Genomic DNA, 24,156 nt, shown 5'->3' with positions numbered 1-24,156 from the left:
GGGGAAGGGGTAAATCTTCAAAGTGAAGATTCTGGTCTGACTGGTTTGATCAGGGTTCTCCTTTTAACTGTGAAAGTTGCACACCCCAGGAAACCCTTCAGGCCCCAGCAAATTGGAACAGTTGGTCACTGCAGTTGTACGTCAATATTTTACTCCCGCAGAGTTTTTGAAAGTGTCACCTCAGGTGGCATTTTGTGACGGTAAACTCTATGTGAAGATGTACAACTATCTGAGAAAGTAAAATTGACTCTGAGTTCAAGAACAACCTGGAGGGAAACAGCCCATGGGAATAAAACTCTCCCATGAGAAAATGGAAAGTTCTGGAAAAAGGTTGGCTCACCTGAGCAAGCATTCCTCTTTGGCATAGAGATAGAAAACAGCATGCCAACACGAGTGTTATTCTGGAGACTACCCCACTGCTGCAGCCTGCTGGTCGGGAGGCTCATCCCAGGCAAGTCACACCATCAAATAGAGTGACCTTATAGATACTTGAACACCCATGTCTTTTTCAAGTCAAGTGCTGTTGAAACGGGTTGCTCCATCTTGAATTTGTGCCATTCTTAGAACACGTGAGCACACATGTTCACAGATGCTCACATGCCTTTGCACTTTTTCTTGCTGTGTTTTATCTTGTGAGTTTGGGCTTTTGCACCACTTGCTATGAGTTGGCTTTGGTATGGACTTTGTCCCACGCACACTCTCCATCATCTCCAGGTTAAAATCCAAAGTTCCTGATCAGGTATTCAGAGTCCAGCCAAAAATTTTCCTTTCAGGTCCTAACACACAATCCCCTTCACACGTGTGCTTTAATCCAGCCATCTGGTCCCTTGGCCACACATTCATCCAACTCTGCCTGTCTACACTGTCCTCTCCACCTTCTGTGAGCTTGGCAAAATCTTCATCCAAGACTTGGATTCAATTTCTGAAACAGTGGTGGCTTCTGTGGTAATGTCTGTAAATTCTTCCCAACTTGGGCAGCAGGTGTTACCTATACAATCGAATCGGCCATCAGTTCCATTCTGTTTTGTAAATCCCATTCATAAATATCTCTAATTTGCTTCCTTTGTTTACTCAGCTTTTAAATATTTTGCAATTTGTCCCCAAACATGGAATATAAACTCCTCAAGGTCAAGGACAACCCTTAGGTGCCCAGCTTAATGCTTGTAGTAGTATTCAAAAAATAGATAGTGACTTATTAGTATGTATTCTTGGGGCAAAGGAAGCCCTATGAATATGATGCCATGCATATTACTCCCTACATTCCTCTCAAGACTCCCTCTCCTATTCAGAAAAATAATCCTACCCCTAAGAACTGGACTCGAAAGTTCTGAATAAGCCTACGTGACCTAAAGTTCAATGCCAACTTCCTATTCTATCCACCATCACTGATGCTTAGGGGTTGGAAGACCAGAACCCAAACTCATGCTAATTTGGTATTTAGAAATACTTCTGGGTCCAACTATGAATCGAGTCACTAGAGGCTTCAAGTCCCAGCCTTTAGAACCTTGAGACATGATGAAAGAAGAACCTGTGGGTCTTCTGAGGAAAGCACAGACAGAGGGTGTTAAGGTGCAAGACAAGAGTTTTAAGGATTCTATGTCTCTCCCAAAGAATCAGAGAACACATGAAGCAAGTCTGTCAATTGCTCCTGTGTGCTAATAATGTGTCCACTGGGAGTTTCAGGCCCATCCCAACCCTTGGTCAGTGAGCACCATGCCTAATACAGTACACTAAGAAACCTCTCCCCACAGCCAAATATGAATATTTTTGTAAGTCTATTGCCTGGGGGTCAACAGTGTCAGAGACTAACATAGCATGGAAGGGAAGCTTCTCTCATCTACAGCCCATCTATGCATCCAATCTGCTGTTTGTCTGGTCTTTCTCTCTGGATCTTTGATGGTGCCTGTTATCCCTCCAGTCGTTCTGCAGCCTGAAGCTAAAGTCTGAATCCTCCCAGAAAATCAGACATCATATTATACCTTTCTACTTCTGTCTGGTCCTCTTCCTCAGTGCCTGAAATTTTCTTCAAGTTCTTCACATCAGCAGACCATTCTGACTTTTAATCTAGAAACACAAAACATCCAGAACCATCAACAAATATTTACTGAGCATCCACCCAATGTTAGGCACCTGGTAACACAGTAGTAAACAAGTTAGGCGCACTTACTATGCAGAGGAAGACCACTATCACCTGGGACACAGTTTATTAAGTTTACAACCAGCATTAATTCAACTTTTTTAGCCATCTAAGAGTCGCCCTTTCCTCTATTATATCAATAACAATAATTCTAAGAATTCTATGGTTAGATGCTCACATAAAAATTCATTCTAGCTGCTACCATCCTCAAACACCTCAAGCTTTTTTTTTCTAACCACTTCTCAAGCTGGCCTCAATCTCTGTAGCCTAGTTTGGCCCCCAAAGCAAAGGATGAACACATGTCCTTCCCTCCATTTTCTGAAGAACAAAATACACAGCCAGTATATATATATATATATATATATACTTTCACTGCCCCCCAGAATCCATCCAAGATCATAGCACATTTCTGTTGCCATCTCACCAAGTCTTGGCTTGCTGAAGTCAGGCCTCCCTCCCCCAATAGGAATACCTACCCCTTCTGTGAAACTTTTTCTCCCTTCCCAATCAGCGGAGATAGTCTCTTACCGGGTACAGTCTAAGCTGACCTGTCTACCTTGAGCTGAATCTGCTCACTACTCTTTGTCATACATCAGCCTGCATTCATTCATTTGTTCACTCATTCTGGAAATATTTAGGGGACCTCAGGAAGGTGAGGATGCCTCTTCAGGAGGGATAGAGAGGTCTATCTGAGGAGGTCATCTTGGGATGAGCCTGAAAGACTTAGAGTTAGATTTTCCAAGGCTGGTTAAACACATACTTAAGGAAGCAGCAAAGTAGCAGTACCAAAATTCCTTTTGAAATTTTGTCTTTTTAATATTTCAAAAAAGACAAGAAGTAGATACCTTAAGAAAAATTAGGATGCTGGAGGTCCCTCCCTACACATATTTTCAAGTTTAATATTGTTTTAACTCATATTTATACAACCGGGAGGAGGACTCAAACTTTTCAGGGATTAGGATCCTTAAACTCACACTCAAGGCCCTGGTGATACCAGAAAGGATTGTTCCAAGCAGAGGAAAAGCAAGCACAAAGGTCCTATGGCAGAAAAGAGCTTGGCCAGGGCTGGGATAGAGCTCAGTGGTAGAGCACTTGCCTAACATATGCAAGTTGCTGGGTTTGATCCCCACTTACACACACACACACACACACACACACACACACACACACACACAATAGAGCTAGACCTCTTTAAGGGATAAGAAGAAGGGGTGAGAAGAGCCTGAGCCAGATAAGGATTGAAACAAGGGTGGGAGGGACAGGCAGGGGCAGATCACACAGAAGAGATGATTCTCCTCCCTAGTTATGTATAAGAATTCCTTGGAATTTTTTTTTTTAAATTATGATCCATAGGCCTTACTCCAAGAAACTGACCTGGTCTGAGTAGGGCTGGGGAACTGATATTGTTTTAAGTTCCTCCAATAATTTTAATATGCAACCAGAGTAAAGACCCACTGACCTGGGGCCTGTGACCAGCCAGAAAGACAGAGAATTGAATGGTGAAGAACCTGGACCTTAGAACAAGACAGTCTGTTTTAAATCCCATCTCTGCTGCTGCTGACTAGCTGGATGAGCCCAGGCACCTTGCTTGAGCTTTTGGTTCCTCAGTTTCCTCATATGAAAAAAGCAGAAAATAGTACATCCATCTCATAGAATTGCTTGTAGGATTAATGTTAATACAGAGCCAGATCTTAGAAAGCACATAAGTAAGAATGCAAAGACTTTTAACTCCAACCATCCTATGGGAGTGACAACAGAAGCTTGGCCTAGGCCAGAGGCAGTGCAGACGCAGAGAAGTGAACAGAATCAAATTATCCATTTGCAAGTAGAACTGACAGGACCTGATGAAAAACTGGATGATGGAGATGTGGGAAAGAGGGAATAAATGGTGGTTTTTGAAAATAGAAGGGAGACCAGTAGAATAGAGGAAGAGGACTGGAGGAGGGAGAACGAGAAGGAAAAGGGAAGTACTGGGGAATGAAATTAACCAAATTGTGTTGTGTGTAGGTATGAATATGTAACAACAAATCACACTAACATGTATCATTAGAATACATCAATAAAAATTTTTTATAAAAAGGAAAACCTCATAGAAAAAAGTAACATATACTAATAATGAAGGAGGAAGTATGTGTCTGTAAAACTTTAATTTTTCTACATCTAGTATCTAATTGGGACTACATTGTACAGTTTTGTACTCTGCTCTTCTAAGTTTAATTGTTCACTAATAACATTTGCTAACTAAAAAAGAAACAAAAGATGATGGTGGCTATGGTTCAGATCTTAAATCCATATGCTAAAAGCTTGGTCACCTACCAAGCTATTGTGGCACTATTGAGTATTGAGAGGTAGTGGCACCTTTAGAAAGTGCATCCCAGTGGAAAGAAGTTAGCTCATGGGTGGCATGCCCTCGAAGGGGATATTGGGACATGGTTTATAAGTTATCCAATTCAACCTAAGACAAAGTGGTTGCTGTGTACTAAACACTTCCATGAACTATGCATTGTGCTAGCTCTGAGAACACTGTACCACACAAGACAGAGACTGTCCCTACCCTCAGGGCGCCTTGAGTTCTCCAAGGGAGACAGTCAACAGAGTTACAAAATAGAAAGTGAGGCAGCTGTGGGAACGAACAGTAAGGAGAGCTAGCTTCATCTGGACAAGAGAGGTCTCCCTGAGCATGACAGGACACTGACATTTGAAGAATAAGTAGGAGGTCACCAGGTGAGGGCGGAGGGGAAAGTGTTCCAAATGGAGAGAACAACATGAGGAAGATCTGAAGTCATGAAGGAAGAGAACGGTGTGGCTGACACCCAGAGAGTGAGGATTGAGGATATGGAATGAAGCTGGAAAAATAGATAAGGATAAGATCTTGCATGGCCCTATGAAGGCATGCTGAGAATCAGGGCATTATCCACAGGGCAAAGAGGAGGTCCACGGAAGGATTTGAAGGAAACCAGGGACACACCACGTTTGTACTTTATTCTTTTACATTTACACTGGTTAAAGTGGAGCAGAATGGAGTAGAGAGAAGTGGTCCAGACCCCAGACAGAGGCCAGCTGTGAGACCACACCAAGAGTCTAGGAGAAGATGGGGCTTAAATTCAGAGGGAGCAGAGAGGATAGAAAGCACATACAATCAACAGACATTTCAGAGGATGAATGGCAAGTCTTGGTGATTGTTTACAGATGAGAGGTGACAAAGGAAAATAAAGGAGGGCTCCCGGCCTTTAGAACTGAGCTGCTAGGTTAACATCTTAGACTAAGAAAGTTGATGGTAGAAATATTGAATTTGTCTTTAGACATGATAAGCTTGATATCTGTAAGACAGTCAAGTCAAAATGTGGACTAAGTAGAGGGGTAGACAGATGTAGAGCTCAGACTTGGCTATTGTATATGTAGAGGCAGAAATAGAAGTCCTGAGGGCTGGGGAGATAGCTCAGTTGGTAGAAAGCTTACCTTGCATGCACAAGGCCCTGGGTTCAATTCCTAGCACTGCCAAAAAAAAAAAAAGAAAAAGAAAAAGAAATGGAAGTTTTGCCAGTAAACTAAATCACCTAAAGAAAACAAAGGAAAAGAAAAAAAAAAAAAAAAGATGCTGAGGTACGCCGAGAATAGATTAGGATGAAAACTAGAAGAATACGGTGTCATGGAAGCAAAGGAGAATGTGTTTCTAGAAGAAAGGAGTGGCCAACTGTTCCTAATGTAAGCGATCATTCACACAACTGTTCATTATCTGGCTCCTGACTGCTACTTCCTCCTCATTTCCTGGCATTTCCAAAAACCCGTTCTTCATGCTGTGACACCAGTCTTGCCTAACTTCTCTTGGACTAGGCAATGCTTTTTCACACACCTCCCCTTTCAATAGGCAGGCCTCTTGTTCAGCTTCCCCCAGCCTGGGCACCCTTCCCTCCCACAGTCACCTGGTAAACACTGTACAGGCTTTAATTTCCTAAGCTGCTCACAGATTGTCACACTTAGAAACCTTGATCACCTCCTCCCCAAACTGAATATACATTCCAGTCTCTTTGTTCACCAGTCATATATGTCTATTTTTGTGCTTAGTCTAGTAAATTGTAATAATTTTATTGTATGTGTGGCCCCAACTGTAAGTTTCTGCAGGTCAAGAACAGTTTGTATTCTGCTTTCTATGACTATGTTTAAACACAGCATCAAATACATGGATGGCTTCAGCAAATGTTTCTGGAGCTTCCTGGGAGCTTCCTAAATGTTATCCAGGAAGTGTGAATGTCCCAGCTGGGATAAAGGATCATGGAAATTGCATACATGTAGCAGGAGACAAAGACAATTGAATAATAATGGCTAGCATTTATTGGTTGCTTCACTTGTGCAAGACAGCACTCAACAACTTACAGTTCTCTATCTCATTCTTTCTTCACCATACCCCATTTAACAGGAGTTATCATCACTCTCTATAGATGAGGAAATAGAGACCAAAGAAGTTAGGTTGCTTGTCAAAGGTCAGAACCCAGCAAGTGGAGGAGTCAGGACTTGAATGAATCCAAGTTTGCTTGACTCCAGAGCCCCATATTCTTAAGTCCAACTAGCATTTCAGCTTGAGGGAAGTTCCTGGTGCTGATTCAGACTTGTAAAGCATGCTGTTGTGATTCAGATGTGGTATGCGGGCAGGAGTGTGCAGGTGATTCCAACCACACCATCCATGGCAGTGTAAGGGTCCCTTGAACTGCCTGCCTGTTCCAGCAGCTTGGTGGTTCTAATTGACCAGAAGCCACAGGGTCAAATGCAAAATGTCCATGAAGTGTCTGTTCCTTAGTGTTTTGTCCCAGGGCCAATTTGGAGGGGGAGCCCAGAATGAGCCAATGACTGCAATGCCAGACACTAAGTTATGAGTGGAAGTGAAAGGTGAGGAGGACAAAGATGAGGAATTTGAGCCAAGTTGCCAGGTCTTGGGCAATTTCAATCCCAGTGCTCTGAGCCAAGGACAGGCTACCATGCCTAAAATAACCTCCCGAGAGAATCCTAACTGGTCATTTTGAAATATCTATCCCAGTACTGACTTTTTAGGTCAATGTAACTCATATTGCTTGGACCCCTATTATACCTTAGCACCATGAGAGATTTTATCTTCCACAGAGATGGGGCAAGCCCACAAGAAACAATGAGACGGCTGTATAACTCAGCGTACAATCCAGTGCCAACCCATGCAGGAGCAGTCACAAAGGCAGCTGAAATTCACAGAAAGGAGAGATCAAGGTGTGCTGGCGGCCAGTGGGTTCTTAGAGCACAGGAACTTGGACGAGGTCTCAAGAAACGCAGGAAGTCAGAAGAGAAAGGGCAGCATTTTAGGTAGGAAGAGCAGTGTGAGCACAAGGGAGCAGCAAGAATTGCTGAACAGCAACAAGAATGAATTATTTCTTGGTCTGAGAAGAAACTCCTCTGTGGAACAAAGGGTTCTTATGGGAGATGAATGGGAGAGAAAGCTAAATGGGTAGGGAAGATCAGCCAGAGAGGTCTTGGAAAATATTAGGTCATGAAATTTTATATCCAAAATTCAGAAGTTCATCATCTCAGGTTTTAAAGAGGCAATAAACAATAAAAAATGAAATTTTAAGAAGATTCATTTGATGGCAATGCTTGGGATGAATTAGAAAACATAGAACTAATGGCAAAAAGGAAAATCCAAATGCTTTATTGAGTATCTACTGACTGACTATGAATATAATAAACATGGTCTCTCCTTTTGCTTCCCAGTCCACTGCAGAGGCCATCTACTAATCCCACAGTTACCTGTTAAAGACCTACTATGTGCCAAGGATTATACTAGGCACTGGGAACACAATGAAGAGCAAAACAAAGTTCCAGCCCGCATGAAATTTATCCTCGAATGGGTGTGAAAGACAATAGAAAAACCAAACCCATCTCTCTATCAACATCAAGTCAGGTAGCAAGGGCTGTAAAGATAAACACAGCAGGACACTGAGTAGAGACGGGTGGAATCGAGTAGTCAGAAGCCTCATCAAGAAATGGACACAGTATTTCAAGCCCAGAGAACCAATAAAATAAAGATGGCACTGCTAGAAATAAAGATATTGAGAAAGGGACTTAATTTGAAAGAGTACAGAGAAGGCGAAGAGTCTTGTTTTAAGGGTGTCAAGTTTGTGATAACAGCAGGGTATCCACACAGAAATATCTAAACTCTACAACTAGTCTATAAGACTGAAGGAGAGAAAGGTTACACATGTAAATTTTAAAATCATCCACTGAGAGTTGGGGGTACAGCTCAGCAGCAGATCATATGCTTAGCATGTGGAAGTCCTTTGTTTTGATCACACACACAAACACACACACACACACACAGAGTCATCCATCAATATTTAAGGATAAGAAGTCTTCTCTCTAAAACTGATTTACATGAAATGAAAGCAACTCAAGGATTAAAGCAATTTTTTTAAGTGGCTGCAAAATAAGCAAGTACTTTTCTTGCCTATCTCAATGATGACCCCCTACCTCCAGCCTCTCAGAAACACAGGGCTGAGCTGTGACTTAGTGCAGCAGCTAGCAGCCGGTAACAAAAAAACAATATTAATAATTGAGGTTCATACACAACAAACCACCTAAAACACCTCTGTCCCCCATCTCCTCAATATCCAAGGCACAGTATTAGAGACAGCTCTTCCTCTTTGGCACTTACCCCTCGGAACTCATGTTGCCTCTTTGTGATTTTCTTCCTCTACAAATGGCTGTGTGTGTTTTAATGTGCAGGAGAAAGAATTGGAAAGCAAAATAAATTTTAAACTGGTCCTTCCAGGATTCTTGGAAAGGGCAAGAATTAAATGTTTGATAGACTCAAGGGTAAATGCTGTGGTGTGGATACAGTTTGAGTATGTCTGCTACAGTTCCATGTGTTGATAATGAATCCCCATTGTTGTCAGGGGTGTCTAGAGGTGGGGGCTTTGGGTGATTAAGTTAGATAAAGTCATTAGAGTAGAGCCCTCATGATTCAATCCATGTAGACTATACAAATAAGGAAAGAAACTAGAAGAGACACAGGTTCACACACATGTTCCCTGCCTCTTGTCATGCAATGTCCCATGTCACATGAGGATTCCACCAGGAAGAAGGTCATCACCAGATGTGGCCCCTTGATTTTGTACCTTCAGAACCATGAGCCCAAAGCAACCTCTATCTTTAAAAAATTTAACCAGTCTGTGGTATCAACAAAAAATGGACTAATACAGGTAGGGTGACTAACTGTCCCATTGTGCTCAAAACTACCTCAGTTTTAACACTGAAAGTGGTGCATCTCAGAAAATCCCTCAACCCTGAGCCAATGGAATGATTGGCCACCCTCTGACTTGCTCTGACGTTCATAGCCATAACCTGTCATGTGATGCAACACATGCTTTACTTCTCTAAAAGTGATGTCAGCCAGATGAAAGAACTTGTTTGGTTCCCAAGCCTGACCTAACTTCCCACACCCCCGCCACCCCAGGAACTGGGTCCTCTTTCCCTGCTCAGAAAGAGGAGGCATGCTCAAAACTTCCTAGGCATGAATTGACCCTGGATTCCCTGGCCTTCTACTCCCAAGACCTTCTACTGATCCTCAATTACCACCTAAACCAGCAACACCAAATCTCCCTGTGACCTTAATCCATGGCATTTTGTACCCTATGCCCAGTAAGGTGGGGTATGGGGGTGGCTACCTGGGGGTCAAATTCAGACAATCAAAGAGGAAAAGAGACAAGCTCATGGGAACTGGTGTGTGCTCTAGCACAGGAAATCACACAAAAGGGGAACCCCAGGGAAATGACAGCCTGCTGACCGTGAAAGAAGTATGGTTTACGTCTTCGAGTTACAGAAGCACAGGAAATGCTTACTACCCCATTTCAGAGTTTGGGGCTGGAAGCTGGCCTGACTCACCTTCAGAATGAAAACCAGGAGCCACAATACTGGGAACAATCCCCAATCATTCCTGCCAGTTATTCGGGGAATGCTCCGAAATTATAAGGAAGATTCAAAGAGAATGCCAAGACTTGGCTTGATCCTTGTTACAGAATTTTCCTGCCAGTCTAGGTTAAAAGAACAATAATCAGGGGACACAATCCTAGAGGGGTGATCTCCATTTGGACCCTGGTCACTTTGACTGCATGTGTACAGATTAAAATGCAAATCTTAAATTAGCTATTTTATACGTAACATTGACCAATCTCTATCCACAAATCCTCACCTGAATTACTAATACCCAAAGTAAAAGATAGTTGTTATTTATGCCTTTTTTGACTGAATTGTCCGGGGGAATACCTCAGACCACCCAAGTAAGGCAGCCCTTTCCACTTTAGCTACCAGGGCTCAGCCAGACGGACTGTGAAGGTTGTTGCGAGATTGCATCAGTGACCTTTACAATTTTCTAGCCAATGCCATTTCCCCTTGCTCCCTCAGCTTCTCCCTGTCCCTCTTAAAGTCCTTTGGCCTATTCACCTCTCCTTTCCCTCCATTTTGAGAGTTATCTGGTATATCGATAATCAAAGCTAAATGAGAACCCAACCTACCCACCACAGCGGATTATGTTTAATCCTAGTCAAATTAACCCATTAAGTCCCCAATTTTCAATTCTGAGAATATTTCAATGAAATTGACACAGGTGCAGTACCATAGGTTGAAAATCATGATCTAGAGCTAATTTGTCCTTTATTATCATTAAGAATGAAACTAGATTATCCTATAAGTAGAGCTCTGGGACAATATAATATGTTTATTTATCTAAGCCATGCTATGACTAGGGCAAATATGCTATCTAGGAGGCAGGGATAAAATATTAATCCTATATTCTCAAGTCTCCATGATTATCCACCCTGGTTTCTTACCCGACCTGTCTACTTCACCCCCTCCTGCCCTCTACTGCTTCTATGATACAGCTGAGGGAGCACATTGAAGTTGTATCCCCAGATCCAGGGAGGTGGCAAAGAATTATTAAAATATTTTCATTCTAAAGAAGCAAATTTTTACTAACAGCCCCTTCCATGCTTGCCTCCCCTAATGAAGTTGTCATTTTTCAAATGGGAGTGAGGACAATTTGGATTTAATGGCTGTTCCACAGAAACACCCTGGAGGTACAGGGACTTACCCCCACCCCACTACACACACATACCCCTACCTCTGTGCATTAAAGTCATCCTCAATGAATAGTGTTCTGTTAAGTGGCTCCAGCAATGCAGGCACCTTTGAATAAAGTCAAAAACAGGCAGGAAAGGAATAGTGTAAGAACATACTGATTTATCCATTATGTGACCTGTTTTCTTCTGTTCAGTACCTGGATACACTAAGAAATTGTCATGTCAGAAATGTACCCGGACACCTCCAGGGCCCTAGGTCCCTCCAGCGGCACACGCCGGGCGGGGGATCTTGGCATGCAGACCTGCCCTCCCGCGCAGCCCGCCGCAGTGGCCCTGTCCAGGGTTCCGCAGCTCACACAGTCAGGGCGTGCGCAACTCGTGGCACCTCCCGCCAGGTTTCTGCGGGGATCACCCCTCCCCCTCTTCCTCCCCTTCTTCCTCCTCCTCCCGCTCCTTTCTCTGGCCTGTGCAGCGCTAGCCCGGGCCAGAAAACCAGGAGGCGGGTCTCCCGCAAAAGATATAAGCGGCCCAGGGGCGCTGACGAGGTGCCAGCAGCAGAGTCTCCATCTGGAAGAGCTGCAGCTGCAGAAAAGGAGGAGAACGCCGAGGCCGGCCCGACAGACGGACGCGCTGATCGCTGCGCCGCCACCCCTGCTCACGCTGCGCCACCAAGGTAAACCCCGCCAGGGCACAGAGTCCCGGCCAAGGAGCCGGCGCCCTGTCCCGGGGAGGCTTACCACAGAGAGCTGAGGAGGGGAGGGGTGACCGGAAAGCTGGAGCCACCTTTGGGGGCTAAAGGTTCCCCCTTTTCTTCTCTGCTTCTGCTGCAGGTAACTCCCACCCCGAGACCCCGGAGTCGAAATGGAAACGGTCCAGGAGCTGATTCCTCTGGCCAAGGAGATGATGTCGCAGAAGCGCAAAGGGAAGCTGGTGAAGCTGTACGTGCTGGGCAGCGTGCTGGCCCTCTTCGGCATGGTGCTGGGCCTGGTGGAGACTGTGTGCAGCCCCTTCACGGCCGCTAGCCGTCTGCGGGGCGAGGAAGCAGTGGTGGCTGAGGGGCAGGGCGCTGGTGAGCGACAGGCCCTCGGCAGGCAAGCCCTGCCGGAGAAAGGCAAGCAGCAAGAGGCCCTTCTCGGTAGCCGGGCCCACTCCCACCGGCAGCATGCCTCCTAGGAATTTCAGTCCAGCAGAGGGAAGGGGGAGAGAGACAGACAGAGAAAGAAAGAAACAGACAGATCCTGACTCAAATGGGAGAGAAGAGGAGCCATGTGCCCTTTGAGAGAAGCCACTGACACCTAGAACTGACCTGCCACCAAAAAAAGCGGATCCACCAAAAAGAGTTTGGGATTGAGTTTTGCTGCTATGCAGTACTGCGTTGTGATAATATGTCCAAAACTCTGTATCTTTAAGCTATCTGAGAATATCATTTTGCACTAGGGAAGAAAGAGAAATGCTTTTTATACTATTATTATTTTTATTATCATTAAAGTGAACACCATTTTGCATTTTGAAATAAAAATGTTTTATACTATATCTCATAAACCAATTCCTGAAAGATGGGGTGACCTGGAATGGGCAGAATGGAAGGTGGGCATGCTGGTGACAGGTCTTCCTTGAGTACTGTGCACTGCACAGCTTATGACACTGGCCTCATGGGGACTCTGATACTGCTATTATATACTCATTCATATTGAGGACTCATTTTTGCTTCACATTAGGGATAGGAAGTGAAATTTTTATAAGTCCCACCAGAAGTAATTTAAAATCAGAACATAAATCAATTTCTGACCTAGAAAAAGCTTGCGGAGATAACTGATGAATTCCAAGGCAAGAAAAAACAAACAAACAAACAAAAAACTGTTTATTCCTTACACTTGTGTGCTGGGGTTCCTTACCATGACTGCTGATACCTTTTTCTTCCTAATTGTATTTTCATGAAAAGAGAGAGAAAAGGTGGAAGTCTGGGAGAAGAAGAAAACTACCTGGCAGAATAAGAGGCAGGCTCCCAAGAATACCTTATCAGATGAGTATTGCTGTACCCAGCCTTCCTCCCCAGGAACTTAAATTCTGGTAAGAAGTTCTAGGTTAGAAAGAAAATACTGCTTGTCACAGACCTGAGTCCTCTTCCTCCAGGAACCAGTTTGCTCTGATAAGAACTATCTCAGAATCTCTGTAGGACCCAGCAAAGAGGTAGCCAGGGGACTGAGCACAGCTTGATGCTCCTCCCTGGAATCGTTAATGTTGCCAACCCTAACTAGGGACAGACACTTTACTTTTGTTATCAAGCTGTGCAGTTTTGCCAGACCTGTGATTCAACTGACCCCCAGTCATCCCTGTACACATAAAGACACTGCATTTTATTTGTTTCTGCCAGCTCAAATTCCACCCAACACTCCTGGATTTGATCAAATACCAGCTCTCCCTAATATTTATTCTTATCACCCCAAATGAAAGAGTAATAGGCATGTGTTGAGATTAATCAAGAAAAAGAAACATATTGGGAGTTTGAAAGGAAAATAACGTCCATGACACCACTGCTCTTCCTGTTTACTAAATGGGAAATTTAACCTTATTTTAAGGCAGGGCCTAACCTTAAATGTCCAAAACCTTCCTAGGAATTCATCCAATCAAATCTTTCCATTTCAAAATGCATCTTCTATGTCTATACTCCTCTGCCCATTCAACCACCACCTCGTCCGGCTTTCAAAACCTCAAACCATGGCCTACACTCTAAAGCATGTTCACCCTAACCCAACCACTGCCAGATTGTCTTCCCTCAATACCTTTCATCTTCCTGTTCTTTGGCTTAGAAACACCAGACTTAACTCCCCTGCAGGGTTTCAGTGCCTCAGTGATCTGCTCCCAACTCTGCTCTCTACCAATTTCTTAAGCTACCCAGCATGAACACTGGTATCCTAATATTTTCTGAATCAAAGTTTTGATGTGGTCTCATAAGATTATGTCGGGTTGCAATCAAACAATTGTCCTTGGGCCTAGTTTATTTGACAATTTTATCAACAAGTAGGAGAGGTGACAGAAGGTGTGCTTATCAGTTCTGTTAGTGACACAGCACTAGGAGAAAAGTCGGGATTCAAAATAGCAGGCTGGAACCATGCATGGATATGAACCAACTGAAACTGAACAAGGAAGAAGATATGGTATAGAATTAGGTCCAAGAAAGTCAATGGCATGACCACAGAATTAGGAAGGCTTATTTTAGCAGCAGATCGTATTTTAAAAACCCAGAAATTTTCAGTGCTTACAAGCTCAATTAAAGCTAACAAGAGCTTGTAATTGGGCTGCTACAACAAATGAATTCCTTCTTAGTAGAAGTAGAATGTACAGATAAAAGAAATAGTGGGTGATTTGTTACATGTTGCAATCTGTCAGACTGGAAAACAAAGAAGTTAAGTCAACCCCTGGATTTGCTTGGGTTTGACTTCTGACTCCCCTATTTGCTATCTCCTAAAACCTTGAAAATTTCACTTAAACTCTGCCTTAAGTTATTTATATTCTTTCCTACCTACCTTCTTCAAAGGATAATTTTGCAGATTAAATGAGATACTACATGTTAAGTCCTTAAAACAGTACCTAATAGATAGTAGACAGTCAATATTATTATTACTAAAATGATTATCATATTTTAACATTATTATTTAAGTTCATCTGACTAAACAAGGATTAAGCTCATCTGACCAATGCTTTTCCATAAAATACCTTAACATAATGGTTGAAAACAAAGTTCTCAACCTTGATCATAGTGAAACACCTATTAGTTATCTTGTCCTTTATAAAACACCACAAAACTCTGACCTACTCATATAATAAATATATAATTATGCTGCACATGGTGGTACACACTGGGAATTCCAGCAACTTGGAAGGCTGAGCAGGATGATCAAAAGTTCAAGGCCAACCTCAGCAATTTAGCAAGAACCTAAGCAACTTAGCCAGAACTTATCTCAAAAAAAAAAAAAAAAGGAAATATACAATCTCATACTAGATCAGATACTATCTCATACTATACCCTATGAAAATGAATATTAGGTATCAATTTTGAGAATATTAAAAAATTCCCACGTTCTTAGGAAAAGTTTGGTTGTTCTTTAGTCATGGTAACAGAACCAGTTTAAAACCCTTTGGCTTAATCAATAACAACCCACTTGTTAACAAGCTTTTACAAGCCAAGATATGGGCAATCACTTATGAGTGCTGACCAATCAAAAATGGACTCACACCATTAATATATATCTCAATATGCCAAAAAACCAACAGTCATGCTTTTGCAGATGATGTCAATCTACTTACATCTAGGAAAATACACCAATCTCTAATCTTCATGCTCTCCAAAATCCCTATCCTGTACAAGATCAGCAGTCTTCCCTATTCAGAGAGATTGAGCAGCAAAACTCACCTTCCTATAATAAGCTATAAATTCACCTTTTACATTTTATCTCAGGCACTAAGTGGTGATTTCATCATTCTTTGACAATTCTACAGGGGTCTACTGTGATTGTTTTAAAGACCACTGCTTGGCAGTATTCCAGGATCAACAGGTAACTGACTGAACTTCCTCTGCCCAAATTCTATTTGTCTTTACATCTATTCCCAGGTAAGTAGATCTCAACAATAGTCTGAGCCCTGACCAGTCTCATTCGAGTTGTTATTGTTTTTGTTTAATTTGTAACCAAGCAAATCTTTGTATAAGATCATTTGCTCCCATTTTTTGTTTAAAAAAATTAGAAAATTTTAGTTTATGGGTGCACTTTCTGGTAAACAATTATACCCAGACCTTTGTAATTACTCAGTAATTAGACCCAGGTCTTTCTATAAGATCACATGACATTCTATGTGGGAAGTATATCATTAGCTAGCTCAAGTATGATTCTTTGTGAATTTATGGACATTCTGAGATGCATTTAAAAGATAGTTTGTGAAAGTTCATTAAACCTTTTGCTTTGGAGGCATACCATCTGATTAATTTATTTTACTACTAAATTGCTCATTCCCCTACTGCTCACTTTGATTTTCTTTGTTTGTCTGTATCATGATGTTTGTCTGGTACTGGGGATTGAGCCAAGGGGTGCTTAACCACTGAGCCACATCCCCAGCCCTTTTTTATATTTTATTTAGAGATAGGGTCTCACTGCATTGCTTAGGTCCTGGCTAAATTGCTGACGCTAGCTTTGAACTTACAATCCTCCTGCCTCAGCCTCCTGAGTCATTGGAATTATAAGCATGTACCACCACGCCCAGCTAACATAAAGTCTGGTTTTGTGTGTTTCTGTTTTGTTCTTATTTCTTATATATGAATAATGGAGGGGCTCAATGACAGAGCACTTGCCTAGCACATGCAAGGCAATGGGTTCAATTCAGCACCACATATAAATAAATAAAATAAAGGTCCATTGCCAACTAAAAAAAAAAATTATTTTTAAATAATGGAGCATTCTATAGGGAATGGATGGAAATATAGACCCAATAAGTTGCCAATGAAACACAAACTGGTCCTCCAGGGTAACCATGGAGATTCAAAAGACTAGTGCCTGATTCAGGAAAAGGCAATTGATGAACAGCTGTGAGTCTCCTACAAAACTTTCATGAGAGCACTCTTTGTCCTGTGAATGTGTGCAAGGTCACCTTCAGTCTATATTCCAGGGTCAAGGATTGGAAGGTCATTGAGTTAATGGCCTTTTTGCTTAGAAAGGGAACTCAAGATACCATTCATAGGCACACACTCTATTCAGTGGCCTCTCTTATTGTTCTTAATTTCTTCAATGTCAGACCTGTAGCCTACTCCCAAAGAACTGTTTCTCATATAAAACTGTACTGTGGTCCTAACTCTTGCACTTACTTCAGTAAAGGGCAAAATTTTGAGTCAAAATAGCAATGGCCATCATGTAGAACTTTTGTCACATCAAAATCAATAAATTAATAAATTTAGAGGTATGCCAGAGTCATTAGGAAACAAAACTCATTCCCAGCCCTTCTTATTTTTCAATTTTGAGGCAGGGTCTTGCTAAATTGCTAGAGTTGGCTTTGAATTTTCAATCCTCCTGTTTCAGTCTCTCGAGTCACTGGGATTACAGGCATGTGCTACCAGGCCCAGACACAGTGCAGGATTTTATTAGATATAGTTATGTGCTATATAATGACATTTCAGTCAATAATGGACCACATATACAATGGTGGTGGCTCCATAAGATTATAAGAGTTAATAAATTTCTATTGCTTAGTGATCCCCTACCACCTTATAGGTTTGTAGTGATGCTAGTGTAAACAAATCTACTGCAATTCCAGTTATATAAGAATATAGCACATACAATTATAGACAGTATGCAATACTTTCTATGATTACTTATTTTAAAAATTGACTATAAAATAGTATTCCATGTTACACCAGCAGCAGCCTCATACATCTCATTTACCACAGCATCGGGATGGTGATTGACCTAGACCCCTAGGTCTGCGCAAGAACTCTCTCTGCTATTCACACAATGATAAAAGCACCTAAGCATGCATTGCTCAGAATGTATCCCTGCAGCTAAGTGACACATGACTGTACTTATTGTTCTAAACTACAGATCCCTATCAACTGGTTCCATTGTTTTTCCCTCCACTACCAAAAAAAAAAAAAAAAAAGTTTAAAAGTAGCAGAGTAAGAAAGAAAAAAATTTAGGTTAGGGGCATAGCTCAGTGGCAGGCACATGTTTAGCATGTACAAGGCCCTGGGCTCAATCCCCACCCCACAAAAAAAAATAATAATAATAATAATAAAAAAGGAAAAAGGTGGGAGATAGAAAGGAAGGAGATGAAATAAAGAAAGAATGAATTTACTAACTCAGTCATAAGCCAGGTGCAGTGGTGTATGCCTGTAGACCCAGCTACGAGGAAGCTGAGACAGGAAGATAGCTTGAGTTCGGGAGTTTGAGACCAGCCTGGGCAACCCAGTGAGACCTTGTCTCAAACAAAGAAACAAAAAGCCCAGTTGTATAAAAGGAAGAACAAATGTCTTAAAAGAAAAAGGAAAAAAACTGAAAATTCAGTATAAAAAGCAATTTCAAAATCTTTCTTCTAAAGAAACTACTATAGCTTGAATGTGACTTTTCCCTTCCAAAACTCATGTTGAAACTTGATTGCCATTATGGTGATGGAAAGAGGAGGGACCTTTAAGAGGCAATTAGGCCATTAAGAAGGATTAATGAAATTCTCTCAGGACAGGATTATTTACCACCAGAGTGGGTTGTTAAAGCAGAGCTATCCCTCCTCCTTTGCCTTTTTCACACCTGCCTGCTTGCCCCTCCACTTTCTACCCTCCATGAGTTGAAGCAGCACACAGCTCTCACCAGAAGCTAAGAAGATGCAGGCATTATGCTCTCGGACTTCCCAGCCTCCATAACCATGAGCTGAATAAGCTTTCTTTCTATTTTTTTTTTTTTTTTTTTCCTTATGAATTACCCAGTCTCAGGGATTCTGGTACAGCAACAGAAAATAAACCAAGACAGGTACATTGGACAAAGATTAAAAATAATAAAACTACATAGAAATGAAAAGAGACTTCAGAAAACTTTCAAAGAGTATTCTGAAATAGACCCAATATCTGAAGTAAAGGAAAAGATTTGCCTTTTTTCCCCCTCTATTTTCCTTTCATTGGTAACATGAATTAAAGAGAAAAAAATGAATTGAAATGGGAACCTGGCAACATAGAAAATATCCACCATGTAGTTAGACATTTTCAAAGACCTTTAGAAAGTAACAAAGCTAGAAATTGAGATAATTCTCTAGAAAAAATAAAAAATAAAAAAATAAAAATAAGACCAAAAGTTTCCTAACCTCTAAGAATTGGGAACATACTGGTAGAAATACTTATAGATATTGCAAGCAGAAGATTCCTTGAAAGACCCAATATCCCATGGTGGCTAAGAAACAGAAGATCACCATCCAAAATCTGTCCAGTGGTGCTTCTCCAAAGGAGACATAAACACCCAAAACACCCAACCAGACTAAAATTATTTTCTAGTCCTTCTTCTAAAGTCCTAACTCTGAATCTTAGAGGTCCCAGTATTTAACCATGTGGATTAAACTCTATCTAGCATAGCTTACTACTTTATCCCTAGCAGAGTAGGTACTCGTAAAATATTTGTTGAATAAGGGAATAAGTAAAGAAAGGAAGTAAATTATATATATAATATATATGTATGTATGTTACATGCAAAATATATTGCATTATATATTGTATTTTATATATATGTATATATGTGTATGTACGATAATCCATTTCTTAATCCAGAAGAATTCAAACCTCTGAACTGAGATGTGATCTTCCATCATTAATTGATGTGGATCTGAGTGGAATTATTGTCTATACTTACGGAGTATCTACCCCTTATGGGTTCCACTGCAGACTCGTGTCTCCCCTCTATCATCCACTCCACCCTGCTGTTGCGATTACCATAATAGAAAACCTCCTAAGCAATTCCCAAGGAGTTTACAATTTAGAGGAATTTGAACATACAGGCCTCATAGAATACACCAGATTGCAAGAATCTCTCCTGGTAGGAAAACCTGCCCAAATCCAGTTCTTGTTCAGTAACTTCCTCTAAGGCAAAGCCAGGAATCTGAGAGTGAGCACCTGCTAAGGGTGGGACATGGGCTCTGCCTACTATGCTTCCCCACATTTAGAGCTAACAATAGTAATGGGTAAGTCTCCAGGGCAACCAGGACCACTTCCAAGTATTCCCATTCAGAGGTGCTTGGGGGGTCCTCTGTCATTTGGGGAGCCCTGATGCCCAATGCCCAGGACAGGCGCACTCTGGCTTCCCTTTGGGGCTCCCCCTGCAGGCACCTCCTGACTGCCAGCTCCGTCCTAGCATAAGGGCCTTCTTCTTGGCCTGGGTTTCACCTTCTTGTATCAGGTGGCAGACCAGCTGGTTTCAGTCCCGAATCAGGTCTTCTGACTCCTCCCAGAAACCAACCAACTTCTGAGCAGGAAATCCTGCCCCTCCCCAAAGAGTGGGAAACCACAAAGGAAGAGAGAGATGAAACAGAAGGAAAGGCAGAGGAGGAGGGAGAGAGAGAAGAGAAGCAAAAGAGAAAAGGAGATCAATAAGAAGAAGTCAAACTTATTTGAAACCTCAAGGTAAGACTTTTTAAAAAATCAGATTATATGTAATAGTATCACCATTTGTGTCAGGGCCTAGTCCATAGTAGGACCTCAACAACAACAACAACAAAAAAAATGCTGTTGAAATAATGAACTCATTGAAATGGACGGGAGGGCTGTGTTGAAAAGAAAAGAAATTTCAGTGTCAAATGCTGGTCGAAAAAAAAAAAAAGAAGAAGAAATGCCCGATGAGCTTTCAAATGTGTAGGAGGGAAGATATGATAAGATGCAGATGGAACCAGACTTCTGTTACTGGCACCGAGAGCATTCTGATCATTTTGGGACAGAAAGTTAAGTTGGAATAAAAAGTTGCAAAGATGGTATAACAAAATGTCTGCATGTTCTTTTGGAATTACACAAAAATTCCAAGTCATAAGCATTTTTTTTCAATCGGCATTAAACCAATGACAGACAAAAACCCTATGCTTTAGCTTGGAAATTATTAAAAGTACTGATATCCGCCTGTTGCATTCAATCATTGGCTGATTTAATATTGTTAATGTTTAAAGCTAGAGCTTTGAGAAAGGTTTATTTTATCTCAAGAAGTCTCATTCAATGGACCAAGGGAGGCCTAAATTTGTCCATCAAAATGCTTCATGTGCTGCCCACCTATACGTAATCCCCGTCCAGCCTGTCTGCTCGGGACACTGACCTTCTAGCCTTAAAAGGGACTGTTCAGAGAGAATTCCAAGGCACTTCTTTCAGGTCAGGGAGTTAGAGAAACCCTGACAGGAAAAGGAAATGCCATTCCCCTCCCTTACCACTTACCCAAACCCTCTTGTCGTCAATAGGCAGAATCATCCAGAGGGTTGCGGTTTACTGATCCAATCACTCGGAGAGATTAAAATAGCTAGACTCATGCTTCAGAAAACATCTATAGATGGTGATGATGTGTTTTCACAACAGTTGGCTTTTAAGAGTCCTGTTCCCCCAACTTTCCCCACAGAACTTAACAATATCAGAGGGATACACTTAAAGTGGGTTTTTTTAGTGTCCGTATTTTTCTTTGGGCTTTGCGTAAGCTAATTAGAGCTGGAAGCTGAAAGGAGGGTGGGAGAGGTAAAGAGAGACGGCACAATCTCGCTTCTGCTTGCTTGCCAAGATTTTAAAGGAATTGCCTTTCCCTATTTAGTATTATATAAAAATAAAATCCCCAAACCCTAGCTCTGTCTTAATACTCATTTCAGTACAACTAAAAGCTCCCTGAATCCAATTTCTGAGCTGGAACAAATCTTGAAGGTAATCTAATTTAATTCCTCTTGTTTGCCAGGTGAGGGAATTGAAGCCAAGACAGGGGAAGGACTTTACTCTAGGTCGTACATATGTCAATGGCAGCGGGAAGGCTAGAACCTGTTCTCCTGATCCAGGGGTCTTCAAGAAATCACCCTAACTTTACAGGAAGGTACCCAGAATGCCCAACAGCTCATAAACACTGCCACTGCTGACAGAATAAGATGTTTAGTTCAAAGATGCTCAAGTTATCCTTGCCTGGCAGAAACAGACAAAAGGAAAAGATTTTCTTAATAGTTAGGTTTTTCTAGAATCTGTTTCATTATTGTTAGGAGACAGACTTAAGGTAGGTTTGTCATGAGAAAACTAGAATATTTTCTATTCTTATTACTGATTCAGTATTTTACATATCTCATTTCTTTCTATAATCTTTGTATTATCCTCGTATTGCAAATTGTATTTAAAAAGTTTGTTTTAAGCTTGCTCACATTCACAAAGGTAATAAGATACTATTATTTCCAGATGTCTTATTGTAGGCCCAGGGTCCCACTCTGGCCTAACATGGATTTATAGCCAAGTGACTACTAACAAACTTAGTCCCTTCCCCAGCATGAGCCCTTGCTCTGGCCATTTCAACTGACTTGAGGTTACTCCGACATGTCATGCTGTTTCTAGACTCCTCACCTAAATACATACAGTTCCGTTTGGAATGCCTTTCACTCAACTTTATTTCCAAAAGTCACACTAAGTCTTCGAAATTCAGTTCCAAGGTCACCTCCTCACAGAAGTCTTTCCTGCCACTTGGGCTCTCTGAATGTCCCACTCTTTGTGCTGTGGCACTCTCTGTGCACTCTCAATATAGTACATTACCATGCCACTGTAAGCTCTGATTCCCTTGCCTACTTTCCTTCCACTTAACTACAATCTCCTTGAAGGAAGATGCCACGTATCACTTAGCCTTTATGTTTCCAGCACCTAGCACATTTTCAGGCATATGTTAGTGCTTAACAAACACCTTATTTTAAGAATGGTGGATGGATGAACAAATGAAATACCCCTCTTTCTTCTTTTAAAATCATTTAATAAAGTCTCATTTCTATGCCCTTGCCTCTTGGATAACTGGGGCGGCAGGGGATGGGGGGTGGGGGAAATAGAAGATGTCACTAATATAAAAGTCCCCTGCTTTCAAGCCTGACAGGCCACTCAAAAAAGCCTCTTTGGGGTTAAACGTAGCTCCCTGAACAAACGTATTAGTTTCTACTTCCTTACAATATACACAGATCCCAGTAGAAGAGTTTTCATGCTATGGACTGTAAGGACAAAGAGAACGAGAACACGGGAACAGGGAGACAGCAGCAGTTGAGAAGAGTCAACACCGTTTTTGAAGATGGAAAGCTAATGCCTAAATGATCAGTGACTTAGCAAATCTGAGCCTGCTGAAGCCCAAGTGCTCGCGATAGGAAGTTGACAAGAAGCCAGGAGCCCAGAAAGGGTCTCAGGGATCAGGAATCTCAGCAAACAGAGAGAGAGATGAGAGTAAAAGTAGAAGACTCTTGCCTTCCATACCTGCTCCACCTGGAGAAAGAAAGTTCATTTTCTGGAGAAACTAAAGAGACACCAGGCACAACCAAGGGTGGGGTTAGGCAGGGAGCTAGAAACAGTGGGATTAGAGAAAGCTTCCATCCTGAAAGATGAGATTCCCCAACCCCTTTTTCTGGCTCAGCTCCCAGAACAAGAACAGCCTGCCTTATACCCCTTTCCACCCACCCTACCACAGCCCACAGTAGGCAAAAGAATTAAGGAGTCATTCCTGTAGAAGGAACCCAACCAAAGAGAAAAATATGACCAACACTGATGAATGGGGGGGGGGGGTCTCCCAGTGAAATTGCCAGGTACCCTCTGGATTATTCCACAGTAGCCAGCAACTGACAGACCCTGTACTTACTTGCAAAGCTTCCAGCAGCCAGGGAATGCACTGCAAGGAACCCAGGTATGGGATGAAATCTGTGATTATTGAAGACCCCAACAGAGGCCATCGAGAAAGCAGAAGAAACCATTAACACAGCAACAGCAGCATCATTTCCCCCTAGAGAGAAGGGAAGACAACACATCTGTGAAATAAGATCAAAAAGCCTTTCCCCCACCCCCCTGAGTACAGAGAGCAAGAAAATGCTCTTCGAAATAAAAATACAACTGGAAGCTTTAAAATTATAATGAAGCCATGGAAGATATGATTATGGAAATCTCCCTGAAAGTAGGACAAAAAGGAAAAAAATAAATAAATAAGACAGAAAAAGATAAGAAACTTAAGAGATCAACCCAGGAGTTCTGACGTCTTCTAGTAAGAATCTAAAAGGAGCATACTGAGAAAAGGGAAGGGAATTCATTAACCAGCAAATAATTTCTCCAAAAATTTCCATAAATATTTAAATTTCCATATGGAATGGACCATGTGGATGCCCAACACAATGAACTAAGAAAAAAGAAAAAACAAAAAACCTTCATCAAAGCATATTATTGGGACTGGGGAG

At 41.8% G+C, this 24,156-nt stretch overlaps 3 protein-coding genes across 7 annotated transcripts in view; 2 read left to right on the top strand and 1 right to left on the bottom strand.

Moving 5' to 3' along the window:
• Nucleotides 1-324: 324 nt before the first annotated feature.
• Nucleotides 325-24,156, bottom strand: part of LOC306642093 (UPF0739 protein C1orf74 homolog) — a 122,737-nt gene continuing 98,905 nt past the window's right edge. For 4 of the 5 annotated variants that reach the window (XR_013758374.1, XR_013758376.1, XR_013758377.1 and 1 more), the window contains 3 exons: nt 23,571-23,711; nt 1,980-2,064; nt 341-988 (listed from right to left, as the gene is read on the bottom strand). The gene's annotated coding sequence lies outside the window, so the exon portion shown is untranslated. Of the gene's footprint in view, nt 989-1,979; nt 2,065-23,570; nt 23,712-24,156 lie in introns of all 5 variants that reach the window. The other variant, XR_013758375.1, reaches the window with a different exon arrangement.
• G0S2 (G0/G1 switch 2) lies at nt 11,737-12,765 on the top strand. The gene is made up of 2 exons (XM_079107527.1): nt 11,737-11,905; nt 12,063-12,765. Exon 2 carries the CDS (start codon nt 12,094-12,096, stop codon nt 12,403-12,405), a length of 312 nt encoding a protein of 103 aa, XP_078963653.1. The 5' UTR covers nt 11,737-11,905; nt 12,063-12,093; the 3' UTR covers nt 12,406-12,765.
• HSD11B1 (hydroxysteroid 11-beta dehydrogenase 1) overlaps nt 20,138-24,156 on the top strand; it is a 54,446-nt gene continuing 50,427 nt past the window's right edge. Inside the window, exon 1 of the mRNA XM_079107524.1 lies at nt 20,138-20,371. The gene's annotated coding sequence lies outside the window, so the exon portion shown is untranslated. The remainder of the gene's footprint in view (nt 20,372-24,156) is intronic.

This window comes from Sciurus vulgaris, assembly GCF_902686455.1.
Source record: "Sciurus vulgaris genome assembly, chromosome: 12".
NCBI classification, from domain to species: Eukaryota; Metazoa; Chordata; class Mammalia; order Rodentia; family Sciuridae; genus Sciurus; species Sciurus vulgaris.
Note: the sequence above shows the minus strand (reverse complement) of the source record. Positions and strands in the feature narration are given on the sequence as shown.